General features: G+C 39.6%; 1 protein-coding gene across 3 annotated transcripts; it reads right to left on the bottom strand.

Moving 5' to 3' along the window:
* Positions 1 to 604: 604 nt before the first annotated feature.
* Positions 605 to 26899, bottom strand: mcm7 (minichromosome maintenance complex component 7). 3 transcript variants are annotated; one of them, XM_061891681.1, is made up of 15 exons: positions 26647 to 26899; positions 24855 to 24934; positions 19396 to 19560; positions 19131 to 19255; positions 17563 to 17743; positions 17347 to 17484; positions 13801 to 13950; positions 13611 to 13725; positions 13390 to 13521; positions 13226 to 13309; positions 10136 to 10347; positions 6846 to 7111; positions 3792 to 3960; positions 3014 to 3123; positions 605 to 955 (listed from the first exon to the last, which is right to left on the bottom strand). In XM_061891681.1, exons 1-15 carry the CDS (start codon positions 26675 to 26677, stop codon positions 748 to 750), a joined length of 2166 nt encoding a protein of 721 aa, XP_061747665.1. In that variant the 5' UTR covers positions 26678 to 26899; the 3' UTR covers positions 605 to 747. The 3 variants fall into 3 exon arrangements, with proteins under 3 accessions (XP_061747665.1, XP_061747667.1, XP_061747666.1); XM_061891683.1 differs by lacking the exon at positions 26647 to 26899 and adding an exon at positions 25460 to 25495; XM_061891682.1 differs by lacking the exon at positions 26647 to 26899 and adding an exon at positions 25231 to 25408.
* Between the last annotated feature and the right edge of the window lie 645 nt (positions 26900 to 27544).

A 27544-nucleotide genomic window follows, 5' to 3' on the forward strand; every position in this document is an offset into this window, starting at 1 on the left:
TAAATGGCATTTATGAAGAATACTGATTATTTACATTTGGAGGAAATAAAAATGTAATAATGAGTGAAATTTGTATTTGCAAATGCATATCTGTACTTCATTTGTGCAAAAACATCCCTGATAGTGTAATGTTAGACACCCCTGCCTCTCTTCTCATGGGTTCGATTACCGGTCAGGGTTGTCAGCTAGTGTGAAAAGCCACAATAAGTACCAAAACGGACCCTCATATAAAATCCTCTTTCAACGCATCACAGATATAACCCTGAGAGTGTCAATCCTAGCCAAGTTTCTTAATATTGGCTGCAACACGTTCATATTTAGAACAGTCAAATGAGCAAAATGTACGTTTGGTCCCTCAAAAATTAAAAACTAACTTTAGAAAAAAAAAAAAAAGGAAGTAATTTAGCAACATTGACATGTAGGTTGAAAAGGGTCTACTTGTGGAAAAGCCTCAACCAGTCTCTTTTTTTCACCATCTGTCTTGAGTTGTAACTGAGGGAAATAGTGCTCTCGGGCATTTTGAAGTAGACCTATAAATGAAATACGTCTCGCTTACTGAAAGCAGCCAACACCAGCAACTTTTCAATTCCAAACAGAGTCAAAGAATGTTCAATATATTTATTATAACTATGTGGGACATCACCAGCAGCAAAACAATGAGTCATTAAAATGCTTATTTAAGCTGTTCCATGTTGGGGTTGGGAACTATTTACACCGCGCGCATGCGCACCTCACCTTCCTCCACTATCAGACAAAGGTGATGCGAGTGCGAGCCTGGTTAGTCTGCCACACGTTGAGCTCCTCGTACTCCTCCAAGGCTTCCTGGAACTGGGCGGGGGTGAAGCCTCGCTGGACGCAGCGCTGCTCCGCCTCGGACATGCGGACCACGCCGCCGCGGCCCTCTGTGGAGAGCTCGCGCACCAGCGAGAAAATGACGTCGGCCGGTCGCTGAGCCCTGAAAGGGGGAGGGGTGATAGTCAACACAAACTTAAAAAGATGACTCTAACCATGTATCAGTTGTTTGACATATGCATAAACAAATTTATATGACAATATTTTACTTTATCGCGTTGAGTTTTTGTATGTGATGGCATTTTTTTAAAACATAATGAAAAAGTTTAATTTGTTTTGTATTAAATTTTAGATGATTTATAAGAATTATTTATTGGCCAAAAAACCTAGTATATTTATGCAAGTTGGTAGACATTTGCGGGGCTACGTTGATAGAAAAAAAATATATAACTAAGTAATTTAAAAATATGATTGCGTTAATAACGAATAAAAAACACCTTCTAAAATCATTCCCCAGTAGAACATTTAGGACACCTTGCACAAAGCTGGGCCCATCCTTTTTCTACCACTTATTCCCTTTTTTTAGGGGTCGCGGGGGACGCTGGCGCCTATCTCAGCTACAATCGGGCGGAAGGCGGGGTACACCCTGGACAAGTCGCCACCTCATCGCAGCTGGGCCACTTTACGGTAATACCTATAATAAAACGGTAAGGGAATATACAGTACAGGCCAAAAGTTTGGACAAACCTCATTCAATGCGTTTTTTTTCATGACTATTTACATTGCAGATTGTCACTGAAGGCACCAAAACTATGAATGAACACATGTGGAGTTATGTACTTAACAAAAAAAGGTGAAATCACTGAAAACATGTTTTATATTGTAGTTTCTTCAAATAGCCACCCTTTGCTCTGATTACTGCTTTGCACACTCTTGGTATTCTCTCGATGAGCTTCAACAGGTAGTCACCTGAAAGGGTTTTCACTTCACAGGTGTCATAGTCTTGATGCCTTCAGAAGGTGAGTCCAAACTTTTGGCCTGTACTGTATATACCGTATTTTCTACACTATAAGGCGCACCTAAAAACCTCAAATTTTCTCAAAAGCTGACAGTGCGCCTTATATATGGACCAATATTGAGCCACAATAAGCGGTAGAAATGGATGGATGGAAGTCTTGCAACTACGGTAAGCAGTCGCTAACTTAATTTTCCCCCGTAGAAGAAGCAGCGCACTTCATCAACGCTTCTTCTTCTACAGCCGCCGACCTTATTTTCCCCCATAGAAAAAGAAGCGCGCGGTGCATGCTGGGATATATGACTGCGGGAGGCGTGCCGTTTCTGTGTGTAAAGACCCCAAAATGGCTCCTACGACGCAGAGTTTAAACTCAAGGCGATCAGTCACACAGTAGAAGACGGGAATAGAGCAGCAGAGACACTGACTCGTTTAATGACGACTTTGACGAGACGGAGCTTGTTGGATGTATTCGCCCAACTGTTTGATTCGAACACTGAAGAAGAAGAATTTGAGGGATTTGTGGATGAAGAATAACTTAAGCGAGCTTTACATGTTTATTTTGTGTGTTGTGTTGTGTGACATTATCGTTTTAGCAACGTTGAATTGTTGATATATTACTGCTTTGCACTATTTCGAGTGTTACTATATTGTGATTGCACTAACGTTTGATTTACCGTAACAGTATCACAGTTTTTTACGTGTTTATTGAATCGCGGTGAATAATAAAACAGCTGTTTATTCATTTTGGGAGTGAACGGAGTTGTCGGAACGCTAGTTTTTAAACTATTAATAAAGTTTGACTGACCTGACTGTTTTGTTGAAATTCCCTTTAGTGCAGCTCCATCTAAAGGATGCATAACGTAACCCCAGCCTCTACTGTAGCATCTATTCTATGCGCCTTATAATCCGGTGCATACATTAATATATCCATCTATATATTAATAAAATAAAATGTATACATAGTTATACCACCCTCCCGAGGCCTGCACTAGAGGGTAAGGCTTTAAGTGAAACTCCTTTAGATGTGAACACGCTGCTCCATAAACACTCCGAGAATGTTTAACAGCTGCCTCCACAACGCACGCTCCTCTAACAGCGGTGCCAGAAGCTCATAAAAGCGTTTTCTTTAAGGTCAGAAGACTTCCGGCACAGCGGTGGCGTCTGCGCTCGTTAAAAAAAAAAAGTTTTGAAGGCGTCGACGCAGACCTTGCGCCGCTGGACTTGTCGGCCTGCAGCGAATCCTTGGACATCTCCATCAGCCTCATGGCCTCGTTAACGTCCTCCTTCTCCACGACGTCCATCAGGCGGAGGCGGGTCTGTGCCGGTTGAAACCAGATGTTAGGGACCCAGAAAGGAAGCACAAAAGATAAAAAGGAGAGGGCAATGGGGAGGTTTGGGTGAGGTCTGCTGCGCTGTGCCGGCACTGTCAGACCGAGACAAGTGCAATGCCCTCTGGGATGGCCGGCAATTGCCCAAGTCTCCGCCTCTCAACACCAGCTAGTCTCGCTCCGGGCCCCTCAAACGGGTTGACCGGAACATGGCGCTGTCATTTCCGAGCATGATCAGTTTTGCATGGGTTTGCACAGCTGCTCAGTTGGCACAGGGGCTGACTGCCCACCCTGCAAAGCTGAACATGCTCAGACTTTCAGACGCTCCTCAACGACGCCCCCTGGTGGTCGCAACCGTGCAGCAAGTGGCCGTCAGTCTGCAGGAAGTGCTGGTTTTGCAGTAGGTCCGTGATGCTACCTGCACAAACAGCACTTTTGGCAGCCAGAAACAAACAGGAAGTGTGTGTGTGTGTGTGTGTGTGTCTTGTCCAGCGTGGGAAAGAAGTGCTTACGGCGCAGTAGACTGGTGTTCATCCTTCACTACCTGCACTGTAAGCACTTTAGCGCACACTGAACTACTGATCGGAGAAGAAGCTGTGAAGATGCAGTCAACTCAACGCCTCGTTTGACATATTCCACGTCAGCGCTGTCCTCACCAACGCCGTGGCGAGGCGGAGGATGGAGAGGAGGGTACGGGCCGACGTGAAGGTGGTGTCCTTGCTGACCCGCGCCTCCTTCCTCATCTCTACGTAGGCGGCGGTGATGTAGTCGGCCAGCGACTCGGGCACCACGGGCTGCTTCTTCTTACACACAGCAATGTAACGCCTGCGGGGGGAATTGAACGGTGGACAATGGACGCAATCAATCACAGGTATCAAACTCAAGGCCAGATTTTCACTTTGTGGCCGGCAAAAGCTTGGGAAAAAATGATGTGCGTCAATAAAGCACTTCATCTTTCTTGCCTGATATATTCCTTTGTTCACTTTTGACTAACATTGCATGTTTTTTAACTCTATTACCTGATCATGCAACAAACATTAACATATTTTTTTTTGTTAATGTAACAAAAATAGTTTAAAAAGCAGATATTTAAGTAAGTTATCCTTCAATTTGTACGTAAATATATAAACAAATGCATAGGCAACTGTGTAATATCATCATATTTACTCTTTACTGTTCCAGAGCTTTTCTACAACTCTAATTTAATGCTTTTTAATTCTATTTAAAAATAATTTAATGCCCATGTCCAACCGCATATAGTTATTATATATGGTCAAAAGCTTACAACTGTCTGTATACACACAACTGTTAGCAATTGACTAGGATAATGCTGAATAGTTTACATTAACCATTACTATCTAGTAAATTACATTTGGCTCATCAGAGAATGTATTTATTTTTCTGCAGCAGCATCCGGTGTTCTGACTTTGAGCACGGATATAGACGATAGCAAATTAAAAGTTTCACCTGTCAATCATCAATCACTGTACCTTAAATCAAAATGATTAAAGGGGAATTACACTTAAAGCCTTGAAATAAACATCCAAGTAGTTGATCAATATAATACGCGCAGAAGCAATTTTTTTTTAATTCTATCACTTTAAAAACACCATGTAAAAATGCATATCCTCTTAAAGTATGACAGCAATACATTTTTTAATCAGGATAGTGTGTAAAAATAAATAATGAAACGGTTTTGTGGAATAATAAATGAAAATCATACTTGGAAATTGAAGTGTGGATGATTGATTTAAACATTTTAGATAAGATTTTTAGAAAACTACACGTCACTGTGGGAATGTCAGAGAATAAAAGTTGGGGAATGTTGTGAGATTTGTCTTGTTTGACCATCCTCGGCCACCGTTAGCCACAAGTTAGCTCGTGAGTGTTGAAGTGGAGAGTGAAGTAAAGGAGTCATGCATGAAAGGAGCTTGGCTTCTTCATGAACATGACATGGTGTCACAGCTGAGGACTACATGCCTGCAGTCATCAAAGAACGGCAAAGTTTGGGCTCCCAAAGCCGTCCAGCATTTAGCCGCCATGGGGAATGCGCTTTTTTCGCTTTTGGACCTTACAAGACCTCTTGTATCCAGTTTGAAAGCCAGAGCCTTATGAATAGAAACCGGCATAGTAATTCATTGATGACTGCAATGTTCTTTAGTTCATTTCTTATTTTTCTCATTTGATTGATTGGTAATTGCATTACATTTTTAATTCCTCCAGACGTCACAATTTATGTTTTTTGATGCCATTTAAGGCATTCATTTTTGTAAAATCCATCTAATGCTTTTTAATGCCTCGCGGAAACCCTGTGTTAACAAGCGGCCCTCTGAGGGAAGCCATAACTGCGATGTGACCCTCAATGAAAAAATGTTTGACGCCCTTGCATTAGATGGCGCAGGTAAAACTGACACCTCAAAATGTAAAACTGCAAAAAAATTTTTTTTTTACTTAAATTGAAAAAATATATATAATTGAATGAAATTAGGTTATTTCGGTCATATGATCAACCACTTTGTGTGATCAATTTAACAGCATAGAAGATACATATTGACAATCATACACATCCCTTCATTTTCTACCGCTTGTCCCCTTTGGGGTGGCGCACTAAAAGAAAAAAGAATGGCCAAAAAAGGAATAGGCTGAAGCCAAGGCTTATATTTGCCAATCCTATACATTCACTAAAAAATAGATTGCCATGAACATCCACGTTCAAAAAAATAAATAAATCAATGGGATGTAAGTAATCGTTGCTTTATTTGATAATTTTCCCTTATTTAACCTTTCAAGGCTTTCTTAAACCTTAGCAAAGACATTTCTTCAACTCATCACTGTGCTTGTTCCATCATTCAACTCTTAAAACTGAAATACTTTTGAGTTTTATATTCTTACTTTACATATTTCAAAATTCAATATCCCTCGTAAATGATAGCTTATTTAAATTAAGAGGAAAAACCTAAGAATACAAGCTGGAAGGCTATTCTTTCCCCGAAACGCTATTTCCATTGTTTTTAAAAACGCAATATCTGAAAATTTTAACACATTAGAACTTGTGAATAATGGATTGGTAGGTTCATAGTAGCACGCTTTGTGTATTATTCTAATTACCCGTTTTTGAAGTTTAATTATTGGGTCTATGTTTGGGACAAGCGGTACAAAATGGATGAATGGATGTTTGTTTAATAAATATTTCCCCAAACTTCAACACAATGTTAGATATGGAAAAATAAAATAAAATAACATATACAGACATTTCTTATTCAACATGTGTCTTACTTTATAAAGAATAGCAATGGATTTGGATATTTTCCCCTTAATATATTCAATCCGTGGTTTCCAACATAATTTATGATGAATTACTATTCCCAAGAACTCAGTTTCATATACTGTTTCCATTTAATTTAGCTTCAAATACAAAAACAAAATAATGATTTATATTTCAAATGTATCAGGAAATTGGGAAGTATACAAGTTGTTTCCTACCATCTTAAATTGGGAAAAAATTCTAAATTCATATTTTAATGTAGTACTAAATTTTTATTAAAAAATATTCAAAATTATATTGTAAATTTGGAGGAATGCAAATCTGTTTACGCAATTTTTTTTTAAACCAAAAATAAACATCAGTTTTGTTTTTTTTATTTAAAAAAACAAATGCTCCCCACATTACATTTTCTGCCACTATAATGTTTTTTTGATGAAACACCTACCTCATGAGCTTCATGTCGATGGGGGTGAAGTGCGTAGGTGGCTGCCGGGAGTGCCGGTGCACGTAGGTGATGTGCTGGGCCAGACGCAGGTCGGCTTCGGCGTCCGGCTTGTCCTGGATGAGCCAGAGCAGGTCGAAACGCGAGAGCAGCGCGGCCGGCAGCTGGATGTTCTGCTCGATGCTCTTCTTTGGGTTGTAGCGGCCGTACGCCGGGTTGGCGGCGGCCAGGATGGAACAGCGGGCGTTGAGCGATGTCATGATGCCGGCCTGGTTGGTTAGATGAGGTGTTGGCAGATAAGTGTACATATTGTATAGGGTTGCGTAATGTAGTTGATAGAAATATACATTTGATAGAGCTTTCAATGAGGACACATTTTGTCCCGCAAATTTCACATCAACAAGTGAACCAAAGCGTCCTCAATAATACTACAATAGAAAAGTAACCAGCTATTAACAGAAAATTATTGGATTGACAATTGTTTCAAAGGAAATACTACTGGAAATGACGCCGACGTCGGCAGACAAATTAAGAGCCTTTGTGATCCCAGTTTGAAATTCAGTAGTTCTATTAACATTTGTACGCTAAATGACATACATTGTCGTCATTTACACACCCAAAGACATACATTGTCGTCATCTACACGCCCAAAGACATACATTGTCATTTACACGCCCAAGGACATACATTGTCATTTATACGTCAAATTATATACAGCTGCGTCATTTATATGCCAAACGATATACATTGTCATTTACATGCCAAATGATATAGATCGTCGTCATTTATACGCCAAATGATATACCGTATTTTTCAGAGTATCAGTCGCTCCGGAGTATAAGTTGCATCTGCCGAAAATGCATAATAAAGAAGGGAAAAAACATATAAGTGGCACTGGAGTATAAGTTGCATTTTTGGGGGAAATTTATTTGATAAAACCCAAAACCAAGAGTAGACATTTGAAAGGCAATTTAAAATAAAAAAAGAATAGTGAACAACAGGCTGAATAAGTGTACGTTATATGACGCATAAATAACCAACTGAGAAGGTGCCTGGTATGTCAACGTAACATATTATGGTAAGAGTCATTCAAATAACTATAACATATAGAACATGCTATATGTTTAACAAACAATCTGTCACTCCTAATTGCTAAATCCCATGAAATCTTATACGTCTAGTCTCTTACGTGAATGAGCTAAGTAGTATTATTTGAGATTTTACGTCAATGTGTTAATAATTTCACACATAAGTCGCTCCTGAGTATAAGTCGCACCTCTGGCCAAACTATGAAAAAAACTGCGACTTATAGTCCGAAAAATACGGTACATTGTCATCATTTACACGCCAAATGATATACATAGTCATCATGTACATGCCAAATGATATAAATTTGCGTCATTTATATTCCCAAAGTCATCATTTATATGCCAAATGATATACATCGGCGTCAATTATATGCCCAATGTCGTCATTTATACGCCAAATGATATAAATCGTCGTCATTTGTACGCCTAATCATTTACGTAGTCGTCATAATCAACCAAATATTCAGTCATTTATACGCCAATTCATATACATTGTCATCATTTATATGTCCGTCATTTATATGCCAAATGATACACAGTCATTTATACGCCAATTGATATAGATTGTCGTAATTTATGTCCAAAGTCGTTATTTATATGCCAAATTATATACATCGCTAATGCAGGAGGCAATATAATTGTTGCCAATCTCTAATATGCTATATAGTGTACATACTGTATTCAAGGGTTGTACGGTATACTGGTATTAGTATAGAACCGAGATACTAATGAATCATATTCGGTACTATAACGACTCTAAAAAGTACCTGTCTGGCATCTCTGTCGTCGTCACGTCGAGTCATTGCTGGTCAAAATGTAAACAAACGCCAAACCTAGTAACTCAATTTTGGTCAAAACTGAGCTGGTAATAATTTTGGAGTTCCTAGGTGATATGCTTTACATTAGTGTATGCGATATTGTGATTTGTTCCATAAGTAAGCTGTTACGCGCATGGCAGGACCTAGCAACTACCACATAACCGCGTAGATACAACAGAAAAACCTAGAGTCTCAAGGGACCAATAGGAGCTTCTTTGTCAGTCGCCTTATTGTCTTTAATGAGACATTTGCACGAATGGGGGCCGCCGGTCAACCGGATTATGTAATATTATGGCACGAGGGGATATTTGGAAGATTGGCCCAGGACGTTGCAAGCACCTTCATTAAATGTATTGTTCTTGATTCTTCCCCTTGCATACTCTTTTGGGAAGATAACTGTGGAGGTCAAAATAAAAACTGGACGCTGTACACGGCTCTTGCCCAATGTGCAAACGCAGAATGGGGCCCACCCGAGATTGTGATAAAATATCTGGAGAAAGGGCACACTTTCATGAGAGCAGATTCAATCCATGGCTCAATCGGCAAGAAAATGAAAGCTCAAGAAAACATCTATACGTTTGATGACTTTGTAGATCTTTGTAAGACAGCATCAAGATAGATTGGTTTTCCTTTGTTTTCTCAAAATCAGCTAGAAGTGAGTTACTAGGTTTTGCCTTTGGACGGGAGACCTGACATCCACTGTAATGATACCAAGTACAATAGCGTATCTTGTTGATACTATGATCACATCAATTTTTTGGGGGCATCACAACATCTTTTGTTTTCTTTAAATTCATATTATATTTATAAACTCAGGAAATATGTCCCTGGACAGATGAGGACTTCGAATATGATTCTGTAACGACTTGGTATTAGATTGATACCCAAATTTGTGATATCATCCAAAACTAATGTAAAACATCTTAACAACAGAAGAATAAGTGATTATTACATTTTAACAGAAATGTGGATAGAACATGTTAAAACGGAAAGTAAGCAGATATTAACACTAGATGAACAAGTAGAATAATAATTATTCTTCTACCACTTGTCCTTATTAATGTTAACAAAATGATAGAATGATAAATGACAATATGTTACTGCATATGTCAGCAGCAAAATTAGGAGCCTTTGTTTGCTGATTTACTATTAAAAGACAAGTTGTCTTGTATGGTCACTATTTTATTTAAGGACAAAGTTGCAATAAGAAAAATACGTTTAGTGTACTGGAAGATATTTTTTGTTAAAATAAAGCCAATAATGCAATTTTTTGTGGTCCCCTTTGTTTAGAAAATATACCGAAAAGTATCGTAATAATTTTAGTACCGGTGCCAAAATATTGGTACCGGGACAACACTACTGTATACAGTATGATAGTTTGCGTTACCTTGGCGATGGAGATTGTCTGCTGCTCCATCACCTCGTGGATAGCTGTGCGGTCGGCGTCGGCCATCTTGTCAAACTCATCGATGCAGCACACGCCCAGGTCGGCCAGCACCAGGGCGCCACCTTCCAGGGTCATCTCCCCGGTCAGGGGGTCCCGCATCACGGCTGCTGTCAGACCCACGCCCGAGGAGCCTCTGCCTGTTGTGTACTGACCTGAGGACGACAACGCGAGGGGCTCAGCGATAGATATAAAGCGCAGCGTGTATTCATAACTGGGCTGCCGATTATGGCAAAAATGCCGATCACAAATTCTCTCCCTTAGGTTTGAGATTCTCTAGCACAACTGTTCCCCACAAAATGTGTATTAAACTGATAAACTTTGAGAAAAAAATAAAAATAAACAGGCAAAGTAGAGCAGGAGGAACTTTAATTATTTCTAATATTGCTCTTCAGCATAAGGACCAAAAAAAAACTTGTCTTATTGTTGTTACTGCTGTTATTTTATTATTAATGAAGTTTGATGGCTGAGCCTTGGCCATTTTTATTACTCTCTGATCCATTTTTCTTCTTCTTGCCTGCAATTTTAAAACATTTGATATAATTTTTGCTCAAGAGAAATAAATGTATAAATAAAAAATGACGGTGTTCGTCTCTAAATAATAAACAAACAACTGTCAGTATTTATCAGTAATTAACAAATAATAAATCCCAGTGTTTATCTGTAAATAAATGTCAGTGTTTATCTTTGAATGTATGACTAATTGCCAGTGTTTATCTGTAAATAATATATGTAAGATGTCAGTGTTTCTGTAAACAATGGATGCCAGTGTTTATCTGTAAATAATATATACATGATTGTCAGTGTATCTATAAATAACAATGTATAAATACATATCAGTGTTTATCTGTAAATAATATATATAAGATGTCAGTGTTTCTGTAAACAATGGATGTCAGTGTTTATCTGTAAATAATATATACATGATTGTCAGTGTATCTATAAATAACAATGTATAAATACATGTCAGTGTTTATCTGTAAATAACTATAAATAAATAATGTCAGTGTTTCTGTAGATATATAAATAATTGTCAGTGTATCTGTAAATATATAAATACAACCAATCCATTTGCTACCACTTGTCCCTTTCACGTGTCAGTGTGTATCTGTAAATAATATATAAATAAATGTCAGTGTTTATCTGTAAATATATATTTTCAGTGTATCTGTATATAACAAATAAATAATACATGTCAGTGTTTATCTTAAAATAACTATAAATAAATAATAGATATCACTGCATTTCGTTTAAAGACTACACTGCTGAGTATAAAATAATGATAGCTCCACTGATCACAAAAGTTCCTGTAAGTTCAAAGTTCTTTTTGATCTCCGTTCTCTCCTTTGTCAAGTATTTTGTGACAGTAAAACACAAGAAAAAAATATATATATATGTCGGCGTGCATACTGAATAGGAGGGGTATAACGGTATTGTATATAATGCGGTACTTTCATGTCAAAGTCTTCACAATAATGGCGTAAGGCTATTAAACAAGATCTTGGTGCTATGTTTTTTTCCCTTGCGCTTTAGCGTTGGCCGCTGTCTGAAAAGAAACGACATCTCCCAGAATCCTCTACGCCGTAAGCCGGAAGGGAAATGCTCGTATTTCAAGAGGATTTTTTTTTTTAAGATTGCTTGAAAAATGTCACCAAAACCCACCCATAACTATTTGAGTTTTGATGCTAACAAACACAAAACCCTTGGAGAAACATAACCTCTTTGACTAAGAAAGTCACGTTCTGCAAAGCACGTCACTTTCATCTCAAACGTTTCCATACCGGGAGGGAGAATTTGGTAGCGTTATATCCTTACTCAGGGTGTACGGTATGCCGTTATTAGTATAGTACCGCGATACTAAATCATATTCGGTACAACACCTTCTCTGAAAAGTACCCCCCCCCCTCCTTTGAAAAAAAAAAAAAAAAAAGTATAATATGCTGATAATATATGTCCCAGGACACATGAGGACTTTGAATAAGCCCAATGTAGGATCCTGTAACTACTTGGTATCGGATTGATACCCAAATTTGTGATATCGTCCAAAACTAATGTAAAGCATCCAAACAACAGAAGAATAAGTTATTACATTTTAATAGAAGTGTGGATATAATATGCTAAAAGAGAAAGTAAGCAGACATTAACAGTAAATGAACAAATAGATTAATAATTGATTTTCTACCGCTTGTCCTTAAAATTTTTGACTAAATAATACAATAGAAAATGTTACTGCATATGTCAGCAGCTAAATTGGGAGCCTTTGTTTTCTTACTTAAAGTACCAATGATTGTCACACACACACTAGGTCTGGCGAAATTATTCTCTGCATGTGACCCATCACCCTTGATCACCCCCTGGGAGGTGAGGGGAGCAGTGGGCAGCAGCGGCGCCGCACCCGGGAATCATTATTGGTGATTTAACCCCCAATTCCAACCCTTGATGCTGAGTGCCAAGCAGGGAAGTAATGGGTCCCATTTTTATAGTCTTTGGTATGACTCGGCCGGGGTTTGAACTCACAACATACCGATCTTAGGGCGGACACTCTAACCACTAGGCCACTGAAACTTACTAATAAAAGACAAGTTGAATATTTTAGAAAACGTTTGTAATATATTCACTATTTTAATTAAGGCCAAACTTGCAAAAAAACAACACATATGTTTAATGTAACGTAAGATTTTTTCCCTTTTATTTAGAAAAGTATCGAAATAACTTAGGTACCGGTACCAAAACATTGGTATCGGGACAACACTAATTCTTACTGTTTGGTGTAATGGCAGTAGAGTGTTGGAAAACAACGGTTTTAGGAACGCCCCCAACTGTGTTCAACCAATCAAAGTTCGACAGCGCAACCCGCTCTTTCAAAGTTCCTCTAGAACATCCTAAAGTCCCACCTAGCTGACAGGAACTAAAAAAAAAAGTTGCTGAAGAACTAAATCTATCTGGGTAGTTTTTGGTGGAACTTTATTCACCCAGTAAGTGGGAAAGTTACTGAAAAGGGGCCCCTTGACTGTGTTTGTAAAGGGTACTCACTGCGAGGAGCCAGGCGGTCAATGTAGGACAGAAGCTGGGATTTGGCCACTCCGGGGTCTCCCATCAGGCAGACGTTGATGTTACCTAATCCAAACAGTACAGATGACTTGATTAGGACTTGTACAGCTGTGTGTTTGTGGGGTTAAAGCCAAGTGAGCGCTCGCCTCGGATCTTCATGCCCTTTGGCGCTTGGTCCACGCCTCCAACCAGCAGCAGGAGTAGCGCCTTCTTCACATCCTCGTGGCCGTAAATCTCGGGCGCGATCGAGCCGGAGAGTTTTTCGTAGAATCCTTCTTCTACAAAACATCACCGTGTTGCGTTGCCGTTAAAAGGTGACGTGGAATACATCGCCGTTACGCGCTTTGGAGGACACGAGGGGCGTTACCGGTGATGCTGCGCAGCTCTTCGTCCGTCAGCTCCTCGCTCCCCAGCTCGTCGTCTTCGGTCTTGTTCATGAGCGTGATGCAGTGAGCTTCCATGTAGGTCTCAGAGAGAAGACCCTGAAAACACAAAGACCAATTTCAAAAACAATCATAAAACCCACGTCCAGGAGGTGATACAGATAACGATTGTACCTGAGTGGCCTGTCTGAAGCCTGTCCGTAGGAGAGGCAGGAAGACTCCCGTGATGGCCACGTGGTCACCGGGTTGGGCCAGACGCGTGTTTTCTCCGCGCGCGTACACGGACATACTTCTGGGGATGTTGCCAACGGGGACCTGGTCGCTCTATAGTTGGAGAGAGAATGACGAATCCGATAAGACAACTGCCTTACCAAGAATTTCCTGGTTCTAAACCAGCGGTGCCCAAACTTTTTCTGCAGGCGAGCGAGCTACTTTTCAATTGACCAAATCGAGGGGGATCTACCTATTTCATAATTAGCATTTATATTTATTTATTTATGAAAGAGACGTATTTGTTACCCAGCTAAAAGGTGTTTAAGTAGATATGTGTTTAGCAGGTGAACATAAGGCAGCGTACTCTCCCCAAATTATAATAAACACCTCCCAGTCAACGTTCTAGTTACATCACTATGAGCCCGTTGACGTTCTAGAAACTTAAACTGCAGCTCAGCTCGCTCGCAGTCCTGGCTTGAGGTGAAGGCTAATTAGCTTTTAGCGTAACGTTAGCTCATTTTGCTGTGCGTGTGTGTGTGTGCGTGCGTTAGAGGCAGCAAAGCCCCGTCTGTCTGTTATTTCACTTGAACTCCATGGTGTTCAGGGAAGATTAGTCACTCTCCTTTTGCTATTGTACTATTTTTTAAGCTACAGTTACATTAATCATTAGTAATGTAGCAGCCTAGTTTTGAATGGCAGGGTCCCTGCTATTACATGTTGACAAAAATATAACATTTACATAATAAAAATCAACTACAGGCTTCCCAAATGCTGTAATAAATTAAGCATGATGAGTTGACCTGAAACTGTTTAATGTTGCACTTTTTAAGTAGAAGAAAAGTTTTGTCATTTTATTTAATCAAAGCAACAACTTGAGGCAGTTTAATGTGGATTAACGTAGGCAGAATTATTATAGTGTTCCCAATGTTATAAGGATAAAGCCATTGTTTAATAAATTTGGTAAATAAATAATCAATAAAAAGTATATTTTGTTGTTTTCTCACTGTACAGAAAATGAACCGAACCGTGACCTCTAAACCGAGGTACGTACTGAACCGAAATTTTTGTGTACCGTTACACCCCTAGTTTTACCTGATTATGATGACTTGCATTGATTGGAATCAGACAGTCGTGATGATAACGTCCGCCTTTTTGAATTGAGGAGAAAAAATTCCTCCTCTGTCCAATACCACATGAAAGTGGTTGGTATTTGGAGTCTTATTCATCCAGCTTCCATGCTCCTTTTATACACTTTACAAGAATTACGTTGGCAGCAAACTCCGTAGCTTGTTAGTTTGTGAACACTTGCTTTCTGAGACTCTTATTTTGTTAACGCAGCCAGGATGAAACATGGCTTTTATTGTGAAGACAGGATGCGTGCAGTCAGTTGAAAGACGAGTATGTTGATATCAAAAGTATTTCTCGGTCATTTTTAATAATGATCATCTCACAACACCCACGGTTGCCGTGAATGTCAATCAAGTGACGTCTTAGTGAAGATTGATAGCAGCTCGCGATTAACGTACTGGGCACCCCTGTTCTAAACCCAAGGCCTGAGCCAGTTGAAGTGGTGCACTTTCAAACGCACTCCCGACTCCAACTTAAGTTTCTCAAAAATAGCGTTAATTGCAAAACGGTCTTCTTTCCAAGTACATCCAAGGTGAAGGAAAACTAGTTTAACTGCATACAAAGCTATGAAGAAAAAACTAAGGCTCAAGTGTTATGTTGGAAGTGGTCAGAAACTGTTTTTCACCGACAGTCTCTCAACCCGACATTTGCCCTATCAATTTCAACTGTGTGCCCCTCTGTGCTCGCGTTACAGGTGCTGTAAATTACACAGAATGCAGTGTTGGCGCTAGGAATTTTCAAAATGGGGTCCCAGAGAGCCCACCAGATCATAAAAATGGGGTCCTGCAGTACCTTTTTGGGCGCCCACTTTTTTGTAACAGTTATTTGTTAATTCATAAAAAGAAAAGAAAAAGTAAACAAAAGTTTATGCATATGCAAATTTATTCAGTTATAAACATTGATTCACTTTCCTTCATGGATCTAAACTTTACCGTTGCCTGTATTTTTTTCCTAAATTTTCATTTAATAAGTTGTAGGTGTATTTATTTCAGTATAAAAGTGTAAAAAGTGGTTTGCTTCGGTCTTGAAATGATAATGGCGTGCCAGGGCATACTTGCATATAACATTCAATTAATAATTCTCACATGTATTTAGATCAGCAGTTTAAAAACCGCCAGATATACACTTTCATAGCAAATAATGCCAACAAATTCTGAATTTTGCAAGTTAGTTTCAATGTCATTTAATAGAGTGGAACTCAATGCCTCTAGCATTTTATCTCTGGCTTGGTGATGGCCATAAGGTGTGTGTTCCCCTTTACGAATGGCGGTGTGTGGGGTGAGTGACGTGTGTAAGTGAGTGGGCAAGTTAGGAGAGGGAGTGCTTGCATGTTTAAGAGTGTTAATAGCATGGTGGATGTCCGCTTGGCTTTATTGCTCGACATGACGAAAACAATAACACACCAGAGTCCTAATACCGGAAATGCAGTATTTATGATTGATACAAATGTAGGAGAATCAATTTTTTTTTTAAATTGTACCGGAAAGTTCATTACTTTGAGGTCGATCTATAGACGGGAACGGAAATTTTGATTCAGCAAATAAAAACAAAAAACACAGGCGGAAAGTGATGAAGTGAATTATGAAGCGCTTTTCTCCAGTGACTCAAAGCGCTTTACATAGTGAAACCCAATATCTAAGTTACATTTAAATCAGTGAAGGTGGCACTGGGAGCAGGTGGATAAAGTGTCTTGGCCAAGGACACTACGGCAGTGACTAGGATGGCAGCAGCAGGTATCGAACCTGGAACCCTCAGGTTGCTGGCACGGCCACTCTACCAACCGAGCCATACCGCCCAATAATAATAATATATATGATAATCGATATAAAAAAAACATGATAATCGATATAAAAAACAAACAAGTAAACCGGAGTTTTGACCAGAGAAGGCAGCGTTGGTAAAAAAAATATATAATCTGCATCCCCAAACTTCCGGAAATGTGCATAATTTCTGATTTCAATGCGTAAAAAAACACACAAAGTGCGTTAACGCCAACAGTGAAATGTAAATGACGGTTTCTAATTCAATAAATTAACTTGCAATATATCCCAACACAAGCGATAGGGAATGGACGAACACCCAAACAATTTCATGGGAATTCAAACAATTTATAATGCAACTTAATATATGTAGTACTGGAGAACACAGAAAGGACTACCACAACCACAATGAGCAAAATGAAAGTACAGTTGCACAATAGTCCCAAGCATTCATCAAGCACCACCACAATGACCAACATCAAAGTGCAGCAGCGCAGCAGGTTTTAATGGCTCTCTTTCAACAAATAAATATTTTAACTTAATATATGCAGGACTAGAGAAAGATAAATAACACAAAAACGTGTAACAACAACACTTAGGCATAATAGAGACTTCTTACATGCTCTTGAATGCGGAGCTCCTGGAATTTGACAAACTTGGACCCTCTGGTCTGCAGGTAAAGGCGACCACCAGATTTGTTGGTGACACACTCCTGGCTGGGACACATGACGAGGGGCATGAAGGTTGACGACTGGATCTGTAAAACAGGAAGACGATTGATGGCTGATTCCGCCGCCTGGCCTGACATGCTCATTCAAAGAAGGGGAGTCCGTACAGGTTGGTACGTCTCGGCACCGCATTGGTCGCAGGTGTATGTGGCCACCGCCATCATGGGCTTGACCTCGGTGGCACGGGTTACGATGCCTCGGACGTTCACCAGCTGCCCGATGCAATCCGCCCGGACGTCGCGCACCACCTTGGGTTTAGCCGTGCTGGGGGCCTTGAAGTAGAGCTCGCTGTGAGGGACAAAACATCAATGGAAAGTAGCTCAAAATAGGATTTTCCCCCAAACGTGTCGACCAGTGCGTTAGCAGAAAAACAAATGTGAAAATAACTATGGAATCAGAAATGTTACACTTGGCGTGTATAAAAGGCTCCGTCCATACGGCCATCGTCAGTGTGACATGTATGGCTGTTGACCAAGTATGGATTGCATTCACTTGTGTGTGTGTGTGTGTACTGAAAATTAACGTTTTCATTAAACCAGTTAAAAGATCATACAACTTGTCAGCATTTCTTGACATCTTCGAGGAAAGACAATTGTTAAATCCGTCCAACGCTACATTATGATGTGACTGGGCCGGAGGAAAAGCGGATGCCTGGACTGCATGCGGATGTTAAAGGGGGAAGGTTTCAGGTGAGAGAGGAAGCTAAAAGCAGTGTCTTCAAGGCACGCCCCCAATATTGTTGTCAGGGTGGAAATCGGGAGAATTTCGGGAGAGGCACTGAAATTCGGGACTTTCCCGGGAAAATCGGAAGGGTTGGCAAGTATGATCCAGGAAAATATGGCTAAAACAGTAAGTTAACTAACGTTTGTAAATGATAAATGGGTTGTACTCGTATAGCGCTTTTCTACATTCAAGGTACTCAAAGCGCTTTGACACTACTTCCACATTCACCCATTCACACACGGATGGAGGGAGCTGCCATGCAAGGCGCCATCCAGCACCCATCAGGAGGAAGGGTGAAGTGTCTTGCTCAGGACACAACGGACATGACGAGGTTGGTACTAGATGGGGATTGACCAAGGGACCCTGGGGTTGCGCACGGCCACTTTTCCACGCCGTCCCTTTGTCTGTTTTATAAAAAGTCCAGCTGAAAATAGTTATAAATACACACATTAAAAAAAAAAAAAAAGAGAACTATAGATCAACTTACAGTACAATAAAGAATAACTAACATTGTTTTAGTCTGTAACACAAAAATGCATCAATTTGCCTGAAATTTAACTCCTTATCTAAATATTTGATCAAATGTATTTGATACTGAAAAATAGAACTAAACTTGATAAAAAAAAACACTGAATTAAAATTGATCAACAATACAATTTATAAACTACAAAACTCCCACAATTTTTTTTTTAAATGAATGAAACAATTTGCTGATTTTTTCATGAATCAGGAGCCCGTTTTGTAGTGCATAACTTTTCGAAGCGTCATACCGTATGATACTGATAAGTCTCCCGGGTTAGCTTATTTGTATAGGCGCAGAGAATGTGAAATTGCTTGTACAGGTCATTATAGGTTTGATGATAAAGGCAGTTTGACCCTGGAACTAATCATTGCTTTTTAAAAAGGATTTGACCGCCATAATAAGTTGCGATGTATTCGCGCCGCCACTTACAATCTCCTCATGAGTTCCGGCGGGTATTGGTTGCGTGCATCCCGCGTGTCTGCGGGATCACGCGCCCTTTGTTCCATCATCAACCGGTGCTCGATGTACACATCCAAAGAATCCTTGGCCACAATCTGGACAAAAACAGAAGAATATTAAAATGTTTGATAACAGTCAATGGCGCGAGACTGAACAGCAGGCCCGCCGTACCGGGCTGCTGTGTCCTTTTACAACCAACGGACACTCGAAGCAAACCAGAACGGGCTCCACTTACGTCTCGCTCCTTGTACTCCGGCAGCAGTTCGTGCACGGCGTCCGCAAAAAGGCCTGTGTAACGCTTTGCATTCTCACAGATGCTCTCCACCAGATCGAGGTCCTCCTCGGCCACGTCGTCCAGATCCACAACAAGGGACACCTGCTCTCTGTGGGACAGCGCCACCTACAATAGAAAACACACACTTTTTCCACGTTTTGTGGGGTAAACATGCACAACAGAGACATAATTTTGGAAAAAATAAAATGTATATATTATATATATATATATCTATTAGGGGTGTGGGAAAAAATCGATTCGAACTTGGACCCTCAGAATCGATGATCTTTTTTTTTTTTTATCAATCCAACAAAACAACACACAGCAATACCATAACAATGCAATCCAATTCCAAAACCAAACCTGACCCAGCAACACTCAGAACTGCGATAAACAGAGCAATTGAGAGGAGACACAAACACGACAGAACAAACCAAAAGTAGTGAAACAAAAATGAATATTATCAACAACAGTATCAATATTAGTTATAATTTCAGCATAGCAGTGATTAATAATCCCTCATTGACATTATCATTAGACATTTATGTTAAAAAAAAAGAACAATACTGTCACAGTGGCTTACACTTGCATCGCATCTCATAAGATTGCCAACACACTGTGTCCAATATTTTCACAAAGATAAAATAGGTCATATTTTTGGTTTGTTTAATAATTAAAACAAATTTACATTATTGCAATCAGTAGATAAAACATTGTCCTTTACAATTATAAAAGCTTTTTTTTTTTTTTTTTAAATCTACTACTCTGCTAGCATGTCAGCAGACTGGGGTAGATCCTGCTGAAATCCTATGTATGAATGAATAGAGAATAATTTTAAATTAGGAAAAAAAAATCGTTTTTGAATCGAAAATCGTGTTGAATTGAAAAAAAAAAAAAAAAAAAAAAGATTTTGAATCGAATCGTGACCCCAAGAATCGATATTGACTCGAATCATGAGACACCCAAAGATTCGCAGCCCTAATATATATATTCTCCATTATCAACAGATGGAAATAACTCCTAACCATTATTTTAATTTACAGCAGGGCTTCACAACATGGACCGGTTTAATGTATGCAGTATTTTCATGCACCGGCTTTCCACGTGTGGCAGATAAAAACAGCAAAAAATTAGCATGAAAAATGGGCCTTTGGCTATAATCTGGCAATAAACATTTTATATGTCCATGAGTGTGCATTGTCCAATTTTCCTATAAAAGTGGTTATTAACCTTGTTGGAGGTACCGAACCCTACCAGTTTCATTTGCGCATTCACCGAACCCTTCTTTAATAAAAAATAATTGTATTTAATTTTTTCAAATTCATTACAGTTCTACAACTTACATGTTTTTGGTAACATTTTAGTATGGGGAACATATTCTAAGTAACAGAGACTTAATTTAAGAGTTATTTGGACACTAGAGGAACATATTCAAAGTAACAAAGACTTAATTTAAAAGTTATTTGGTTAGGGTCAGAGGGTTAGGGTTATAATAAGGCCATGCCGAGAATAAGACATTAATAAGTACTTAATGACTAGTTAAGATCCAATATGTTACTAATTTGCGTGTTAATAAGCAACTAATTAATGGTGAATATGTTCACCATACTAAAGTGTTACCAATTTTATTTACCGGTGCACAAAATGAACTGTACATGAACGTCATCTTGTTCAAACAACAAAACCAACACAGTGCATAAACTCACAACAAATTACACACCTGCAAATCAGTGTGACTTCTGCTGTTGCCAATAGGGAGAGGTTTGTATTTACACAATGAGTCGGGTGTTTTGACCTCCTCCGAACCCCCGAGGCCGACTCACCGAACCCCTAGGGTTTCGATCGAACCCAGGTTAAGAACCACTGTCCTATAACAAAGGACTTGTAGTATACATTTATTAACAAGCTCATTGGTGTGTTTAGTGGGACAGGCCAAAGTTAAGTCGGAGAAAATGGTTTATAAATTAATTAATGTTTCTGTGCGGACCGGCGGGTGGGGACCTTTTCTTTGCAGCAACTGCACATTTCCCTCCCTATGCAATTGTTTTTGAGCGGTGCATGCCAACATACATGAATGTAAGCGGCATGTTCTCCACATGGTTGCAGTGATAACTTGTTTATCAATATTCTGTGTATTCATTGCATTGCTATGATGTTTTATTTTATTGCTATTAGGGTTGGGTATCGAGTATCGATTGGAGCCGGGACTAACTTTCCAATTCTCCCGGAATCGTTTAAAAGTTTAAATTTCGATTCCTAGTTTCGATACCCAGTCCGCCGACCGGAACAAAATAATAAGTCCGCCGACCCGGAAGAAGAAGCCGCTGAACACCAACGAAGAAGCGCCACCGCCAGAAGTGTTAGCATAGCCGAACCTATGTAGCAGAGAGAGTCAAGCATGGATAGCGGGCGTCTACGGTCGAAAGTGCGGCTTTATTTTACAAAAAAAAAATTAAATATCGGCGAAATGCAACAAGTGCGACAGGACTGTTTCGTGCTTAGGAGGGTGCACGCCGAACATGATTAAGCACCTTCGAGTTCATGGAATACAAATAAATGCGTGTCCCGTCTTCGACAGGAGACACTATCTGTCCAGAACGCTCACGCATCCTGCCTGAGAAGGCGGATATGGTCATTTTCGTAAACAAAAACTGTCTCTGATTTTATACTGTACCTGCTGCTAATCTGGACTGGGTTTTGCAAGTTGTTTCTTATTGTTTATTTGCTTTTCTGCACCAGGTTAGCCCATCAGTGGGAGCATGGTAACATGTTTAAGTACCTGCAGCATCATACACTTGTGTGTGTAAATGTATTTTCATGAGGTTTCCTGCAGAATCATGTGTGTAAATGTGTTTTCATGAGGTTTTCAAAAATAAAGCTCTCTTGATGAAAGTGTACCCCTGTGAAAATGTATTCATAATTTATAATATTTATATTTAAGTTTATATTTAAACTTTTTTTTGACCCTGCCTTTTTTTTTTTAAAGAATTGGAATCGAGAATCGTCAGGAATCGGAATCGAAACAAAGAATCTGAATCAGAATTGTTCGAATTCAAACGATACCCAGCCCTAATTGCTATTAATTGTTGGCACGTTATACTTTGCCCAAAGACTACATTTAAAAAGTAGCTCTATAGCAAAACACAGACAAGTTTACAAAAATGTTTGCTGTCCCTATATTAAATCAATCAATTGAATCAAGTTGACAATGCTTTACTTTTAGGTGCAACAACAATGCAGTGACCAATAGGGGATATGTGCCGCAGAAAATTATCTAAACACCATCAAACAAATGCAAAAGTAATTCTGCTAATGAGCAAAATACAAGTTGGTGGAACAAAACAGACAAGAAAAGTTGGTTTACGGAAAAGTGATCTATTCTTTGTCTTTGGTCCTAACTTTTAGTCACGCATTTGTTTAAGGTAGTGGAACCCAACCTTTTTGTAACTGTGGACCGTTCAACGTTTGACAAATTTACCAGTTGCCGCATATTATGCAGAGCGGGCTTGGTGCATGGGAATCACCTGCTGCGATAAAACCATATTTCAAGTGGGACTCCTGGTATTGTCTGTTAAAAGCTTTCTTTTTGTTGAAAGTTGTAGGCTGTTCTTCTCTCTCTTCACTGTGCCCTTTTCCCCGTCACAAGGAAACTTTCCAAAGAGGCCTGTTTTTACTCATTTTGTTAGCTGGGTTACCGTATTTTTCGGATTATGCCGGAAATGCATAATAAAGAAGGAAAAATATCATATATAAGTCGCACTGGAGTATAAGTCGCATTTTTGGTGGAAATTTATTTCATAAAATCCAACACCAAGAATAGACATTTGAAAGGAAATTTAAAATAAATAAAGAATAGTGAACAACAGGCTGAATAAGTGTACGTTATATGAGGCATAAATAACCAACTGAGAAGGTGCCTGGTATGTTAACGTAACATATTATGGTAAGAGTCATTCAAATAACTATAATATATAGAACATGCTATACCTTTACCAAACAATCGGTCACTCTTAATCGATAAATCCTATGAAATCTTCTTCCTCGATGTCCCTTCTAAACAACTCTGCCAACTCCAAAGGTGTGCGCTGCTCCCTATTGTCGTGTGTGTGACGATTGCTGCTAATATTATTTGATATTTTACGGTAATGTGTTAATCAGATAATAAATAAAACAAAAATAACTATTTCTTGTGCTCACTGGTTTAAAGGCCTACTGAAACCGACTAAAACCGACCACGCAGTCTGATAGTTTATATATTAACATTGCAACACATGCCAATACGGCCTTTTTAGTTTACTAAATTAAAATTTTAAATTTCCCGGGAGTTTCGTCTTGAAATGATGACGTCGCAGGTTTTGCGCACACACACAGCTAAAAGTCGTCAGCTTTAACGGCATAAGTATACAGTATTTTGTAGATCTGTGTTGCTGAATCTTTTGCAATGTGTTCAATTAATATTGGAGAAATCACAGTAGAAAGATGGAGTTGGGAAGCTTTAGCCTTTAGCCACACAAACACACGGTGATTCCTTGTTTAAAATTCCTGGAGGTGAAGCTTTCCTATGGATCAGAGCGCGGTCAAAAGAACATGGATCCCGACCACATGTGAACCAGCAGGTTTCGGTGAGAAAATTGTGGTTAAAAAGTCAGTTCTTACCGGAGAAAGCTGAGCTTGTGCCGCCCATAGCTCCCGTCGATTCCCCTGAGACACTGCGCGTCAAGACACCCGTGGAGACATCCTTCCGACTATCAGGTACTGTTAAACTCACTAAAACACTAGCAACACAATAGAAAGATAAAGGATTTCCCGGAATTAACCTAGTAAATGTGTCTAAAAACATCGGAATCCGCCCCAATGCAACCGCGTTTTTTTAACTTGTTTTTTTTCTAGTCCGTCGCTATCAATATCCTCAAACACAAATCCGTCACCCTCACTCAAATAATGGTGGAATAGTCGTTTTCTCGGTCCGAATAGCATTTTTTGTTGGAGGCTCCCATTAAAATCAATGTGAATATGTGAGGAGCCATCAACGGGTGACGTCATCGTCTGCGACTTCCGGTACAGGCAAGGCTTTTTTTTTATTAGCGACCAAAAAAGTTGCGAACTTTATCGTGGATGTTCTCTACTAAATCCTTTCAGCAAAAATATGGCAATATTGCGAAATGATCAAGTATGACATAGAATAGACCTGCTATCCCCGTTTAAATAAGAAAATCTCATTTCATTAGGCCTTTAAGGGACCTGCGTGTGTATTTTGGAGATTTGTCATACAACATGCTATGAAGAGCACATGGATATATTTTATAAAACAAGCATTGAGTCAAAAGTCGAAGCTATGCACACAAAGTCCAGTCTTTTGTTTTGCTTTGAAAACGGTAAAAATAATTCCCACTTTAAAAAACAAAAAAACATCAACTTACAAGCTGCACTCCGTATTTGAACACCTTCTTTCCATTGTCATCCTCAGTGTAAAACTCCTGCAGGAATCTTTTACACTTTTCTGAAAAAAAGTAACAACAACAAAAAAAAACCACATTGTTTTCATTTCACAATAAAGGCATGACCACGATAATTACTTTAATATGGCAAAACATTAAAATGCGGTTGAAAGTGCTCCTAAGAGGCATCAGTAGGGCCTCCATGCTGGGAGCTAATTTGTTGTTCTGGATCACCCCCCCCCCCCTTCCTCTTTGTTGAGTAACACAGCATCCTGTATTCTCGATGAGTCACTATCGCCCTCGGTGTCTCTTAAAACTGCTACCAATGTCTCAAAAAAGCAATTTCAAACCGGTTTACCTTCTTTTGAGGCTGCTTTCAAGATAAAATAACCGCCATTAGGTAAGCAGCCCCGCTTCCGGAAGAGGATGACAATACGCACAACAAGCGCACTTCGGGGTCCATTTTTGTTGTTGTTTCGCTTTAAAAGATATCCCGCACTTTAAAGTACAAACAATCTCTCATTCCCACGTCACAAGAGACTTAAAAAACAAGAGAAGGCGGCGAGATCGGAGGGCTCCGCACTCACTTTGACGCCGCGGCGCGGGTTTGTCGTTTTAGTGCGCTGGAGGATGTTTTTGTAAACAAAGCAGCACATGGCTTTGGCGGCCTCGTCACTGCGGGTATCGCTCCGCGGTTTCCTCCGCTCTTAAAACTAGTGCGTGTTTAAAGTCAGCCATGTTTTACTGATTTTACCGACGTTTAAACGCCATTCAAAACAAACAAAACCCGTCAGTTATTTCATCTAAAAGTTACGCCACTTATATATATAATTAAAAAATGATTTGGAATTTTTTTTTACATGTAATGATGCTGCCTCTTTTTATAATTTTAATTAAACAATTTGTCCCAGCGTTTTATATGTAGTTATTCACATGCTGCACACATGTTATTTCATATAAATACTGACAATTAATAATTAAGACTCTTGAACGCATCAAAATTCGCTGGAATATAAAGACAATATAACATACATCCATAAACGTGGATGCATGTGCAAAAGTGCAATATATTTATCTGTACAATAATCTATTTATTTATATCTGCACCTTATTGCTCTGTTATCCAATGCAACAAAATGTCGTTTTTATCTGTACTGTAAAGTTCAAATTTGAATGACAATACAAGTCAATCGGCTCGGAGACTTTGTGTTGTTTTTTTAATCTTGTTTTGTAACAATGTTGCACATAATCCGAATACCGTTGACTTGCAGAATAATCAGTAAAATGCGCCATCAATAGAACAAAAGTAAAACGGCTAATCAAACTCGCATGCAAACGTATTTTCTGCCAGTTGGGTCGACATTTAAACATATTTGAGGTTTAAAAATAAGGAGGGAAAAGTAGGCAAGAGCCACAGCGTTCGGACATGTGCTTACTCCTTTGTTCCTGAGGCCTCATCCGGGTCACTGAGCAGTCACACCCCCTCCCCCCCTTGAAAAAGTTGGAACAACTTCAAACAACATATTTTTAAAAACCCAAAACTTACTAAAACACAACAACATGCGCTGGTTTATTTCATATTTCCTTAGTATCGTAGTTTTAAAACCAAAATAATGGAAGCGAAAAACGCCACTTTTGACTACACGAATCAGTTTGGGAAGTTTTTTACCGGCAGCCATTTTGTTTAATACTATACATAAAACAATAGAAACGGCACCACAGTTTTGTATAAAATAACCTGTTGCAGTTTGTTCTCCAGTTAGCGACTCCTTACCTTTCTCCACCGCGTAGTCCTTGCGCGCCATGTTTTACGGAGAGGGCTTTAATTCCACAATTCCGTAGTGGCTCAATAGCTGTGCTTTTAGCTCAAATAAATGTCTATTTTACGTAGTGTAGTAAAGTCTTCTCTACTCCTCCGTGGGATTGACTCGGGTAAACTCGCCACTTGTCTTCACTGCAGAAGTGGCGCGAGTCTGACGTCGGCGTCGACCAATCGCGTCGTCCCATTCGGCGACCGGAGAGGCGGTGCTTCGCTTTGGCGGGAAAGCCGCGGTGGCCCGGCGTCATTTCCTTTTTGTGAGTGGCGAATGGCGCGAAAGGCGAGGGTTGGATTGCAATACAAAAAGGAGGCAGCATGTTGCATATCAACTCTCGACACACACACACCGTTATTCCTACATACATACATAGGTACCTATGCTCCCACATATATTCACAAATACAGTAGTGAAGTGAATTATATTTATATAGCGCTTTTCTCTAGTGACTCAAAGCGCTTTACATCGTGAAACCCAATATCTAAGTTACATTTAAACCAGTGTGGGTGGCACTGGCAGCAGGTGGGTAAAGTGTCTTGCCCAAGGACACAACGGCAGTGACCAGGATGGCGGAAGCGGGAATCGAACCTGCAACCCTCAAGTTGCTGGCACGGCCGCTCTACCAACCGAGCTATGCCGCCCCAAATATATAAATATATATACATACCTGTAGGTATGTATATGTAAATATATATACATACCTACATACTCCCAAGTTCGTCCATCCACACCATGGGTCTCGAACATGCGGCCCGCGGGCCAATTGCGGTCCACGAGACGTTATTTTGCGTTTGATATGACAACTTAATATATGTGCGGCCCGCGAGATTAATATGAACGAAACTTGACAGCGTC

This window comes from Nerophis ophidion, linkage group LG29 (assembly GCF_033978795.1).
Source record: "Nerophis ophidion isolate RoL-2023_Sa linkage group LG29, RoL_Noph_v1.0, whole genome shotgun sequence".
In the NCBI taxonomy this organism is placed as follows: domain Eukaryota; kingdom Metazoa; phylum Chordata; class Actinopteri; order Syngnathiformes; family Syngnathidae; genus Nerophis; species Nerophis ophidion.

What these genes read in the sequence shown, in the direction of transcription:
- mcm7 (XM_061891681.1), bottom strand. Translation starts at nt 26,677, where the DNA reads ATGGCGCGCAAGGACTACGCGGTGGAGAAAG. An exon ending in AAAGGGCATGAAGATCCGAG is followed by an intron (nt 13,310 to 13,389) that starts GCGAGCGCTCAC and finishes TGTTTGGATTAG; the next exon opens with GTAACATCAACGTCTGCCTG. An exon ending in AGACAATCTCCATCGCCAAG is followed by an intron (nt 7,112 to 10,135) that starts GTAACGCAAACT and finishes CTAACCAACCAG; the next exon opens with GCCGGCATCATGACATCGCT.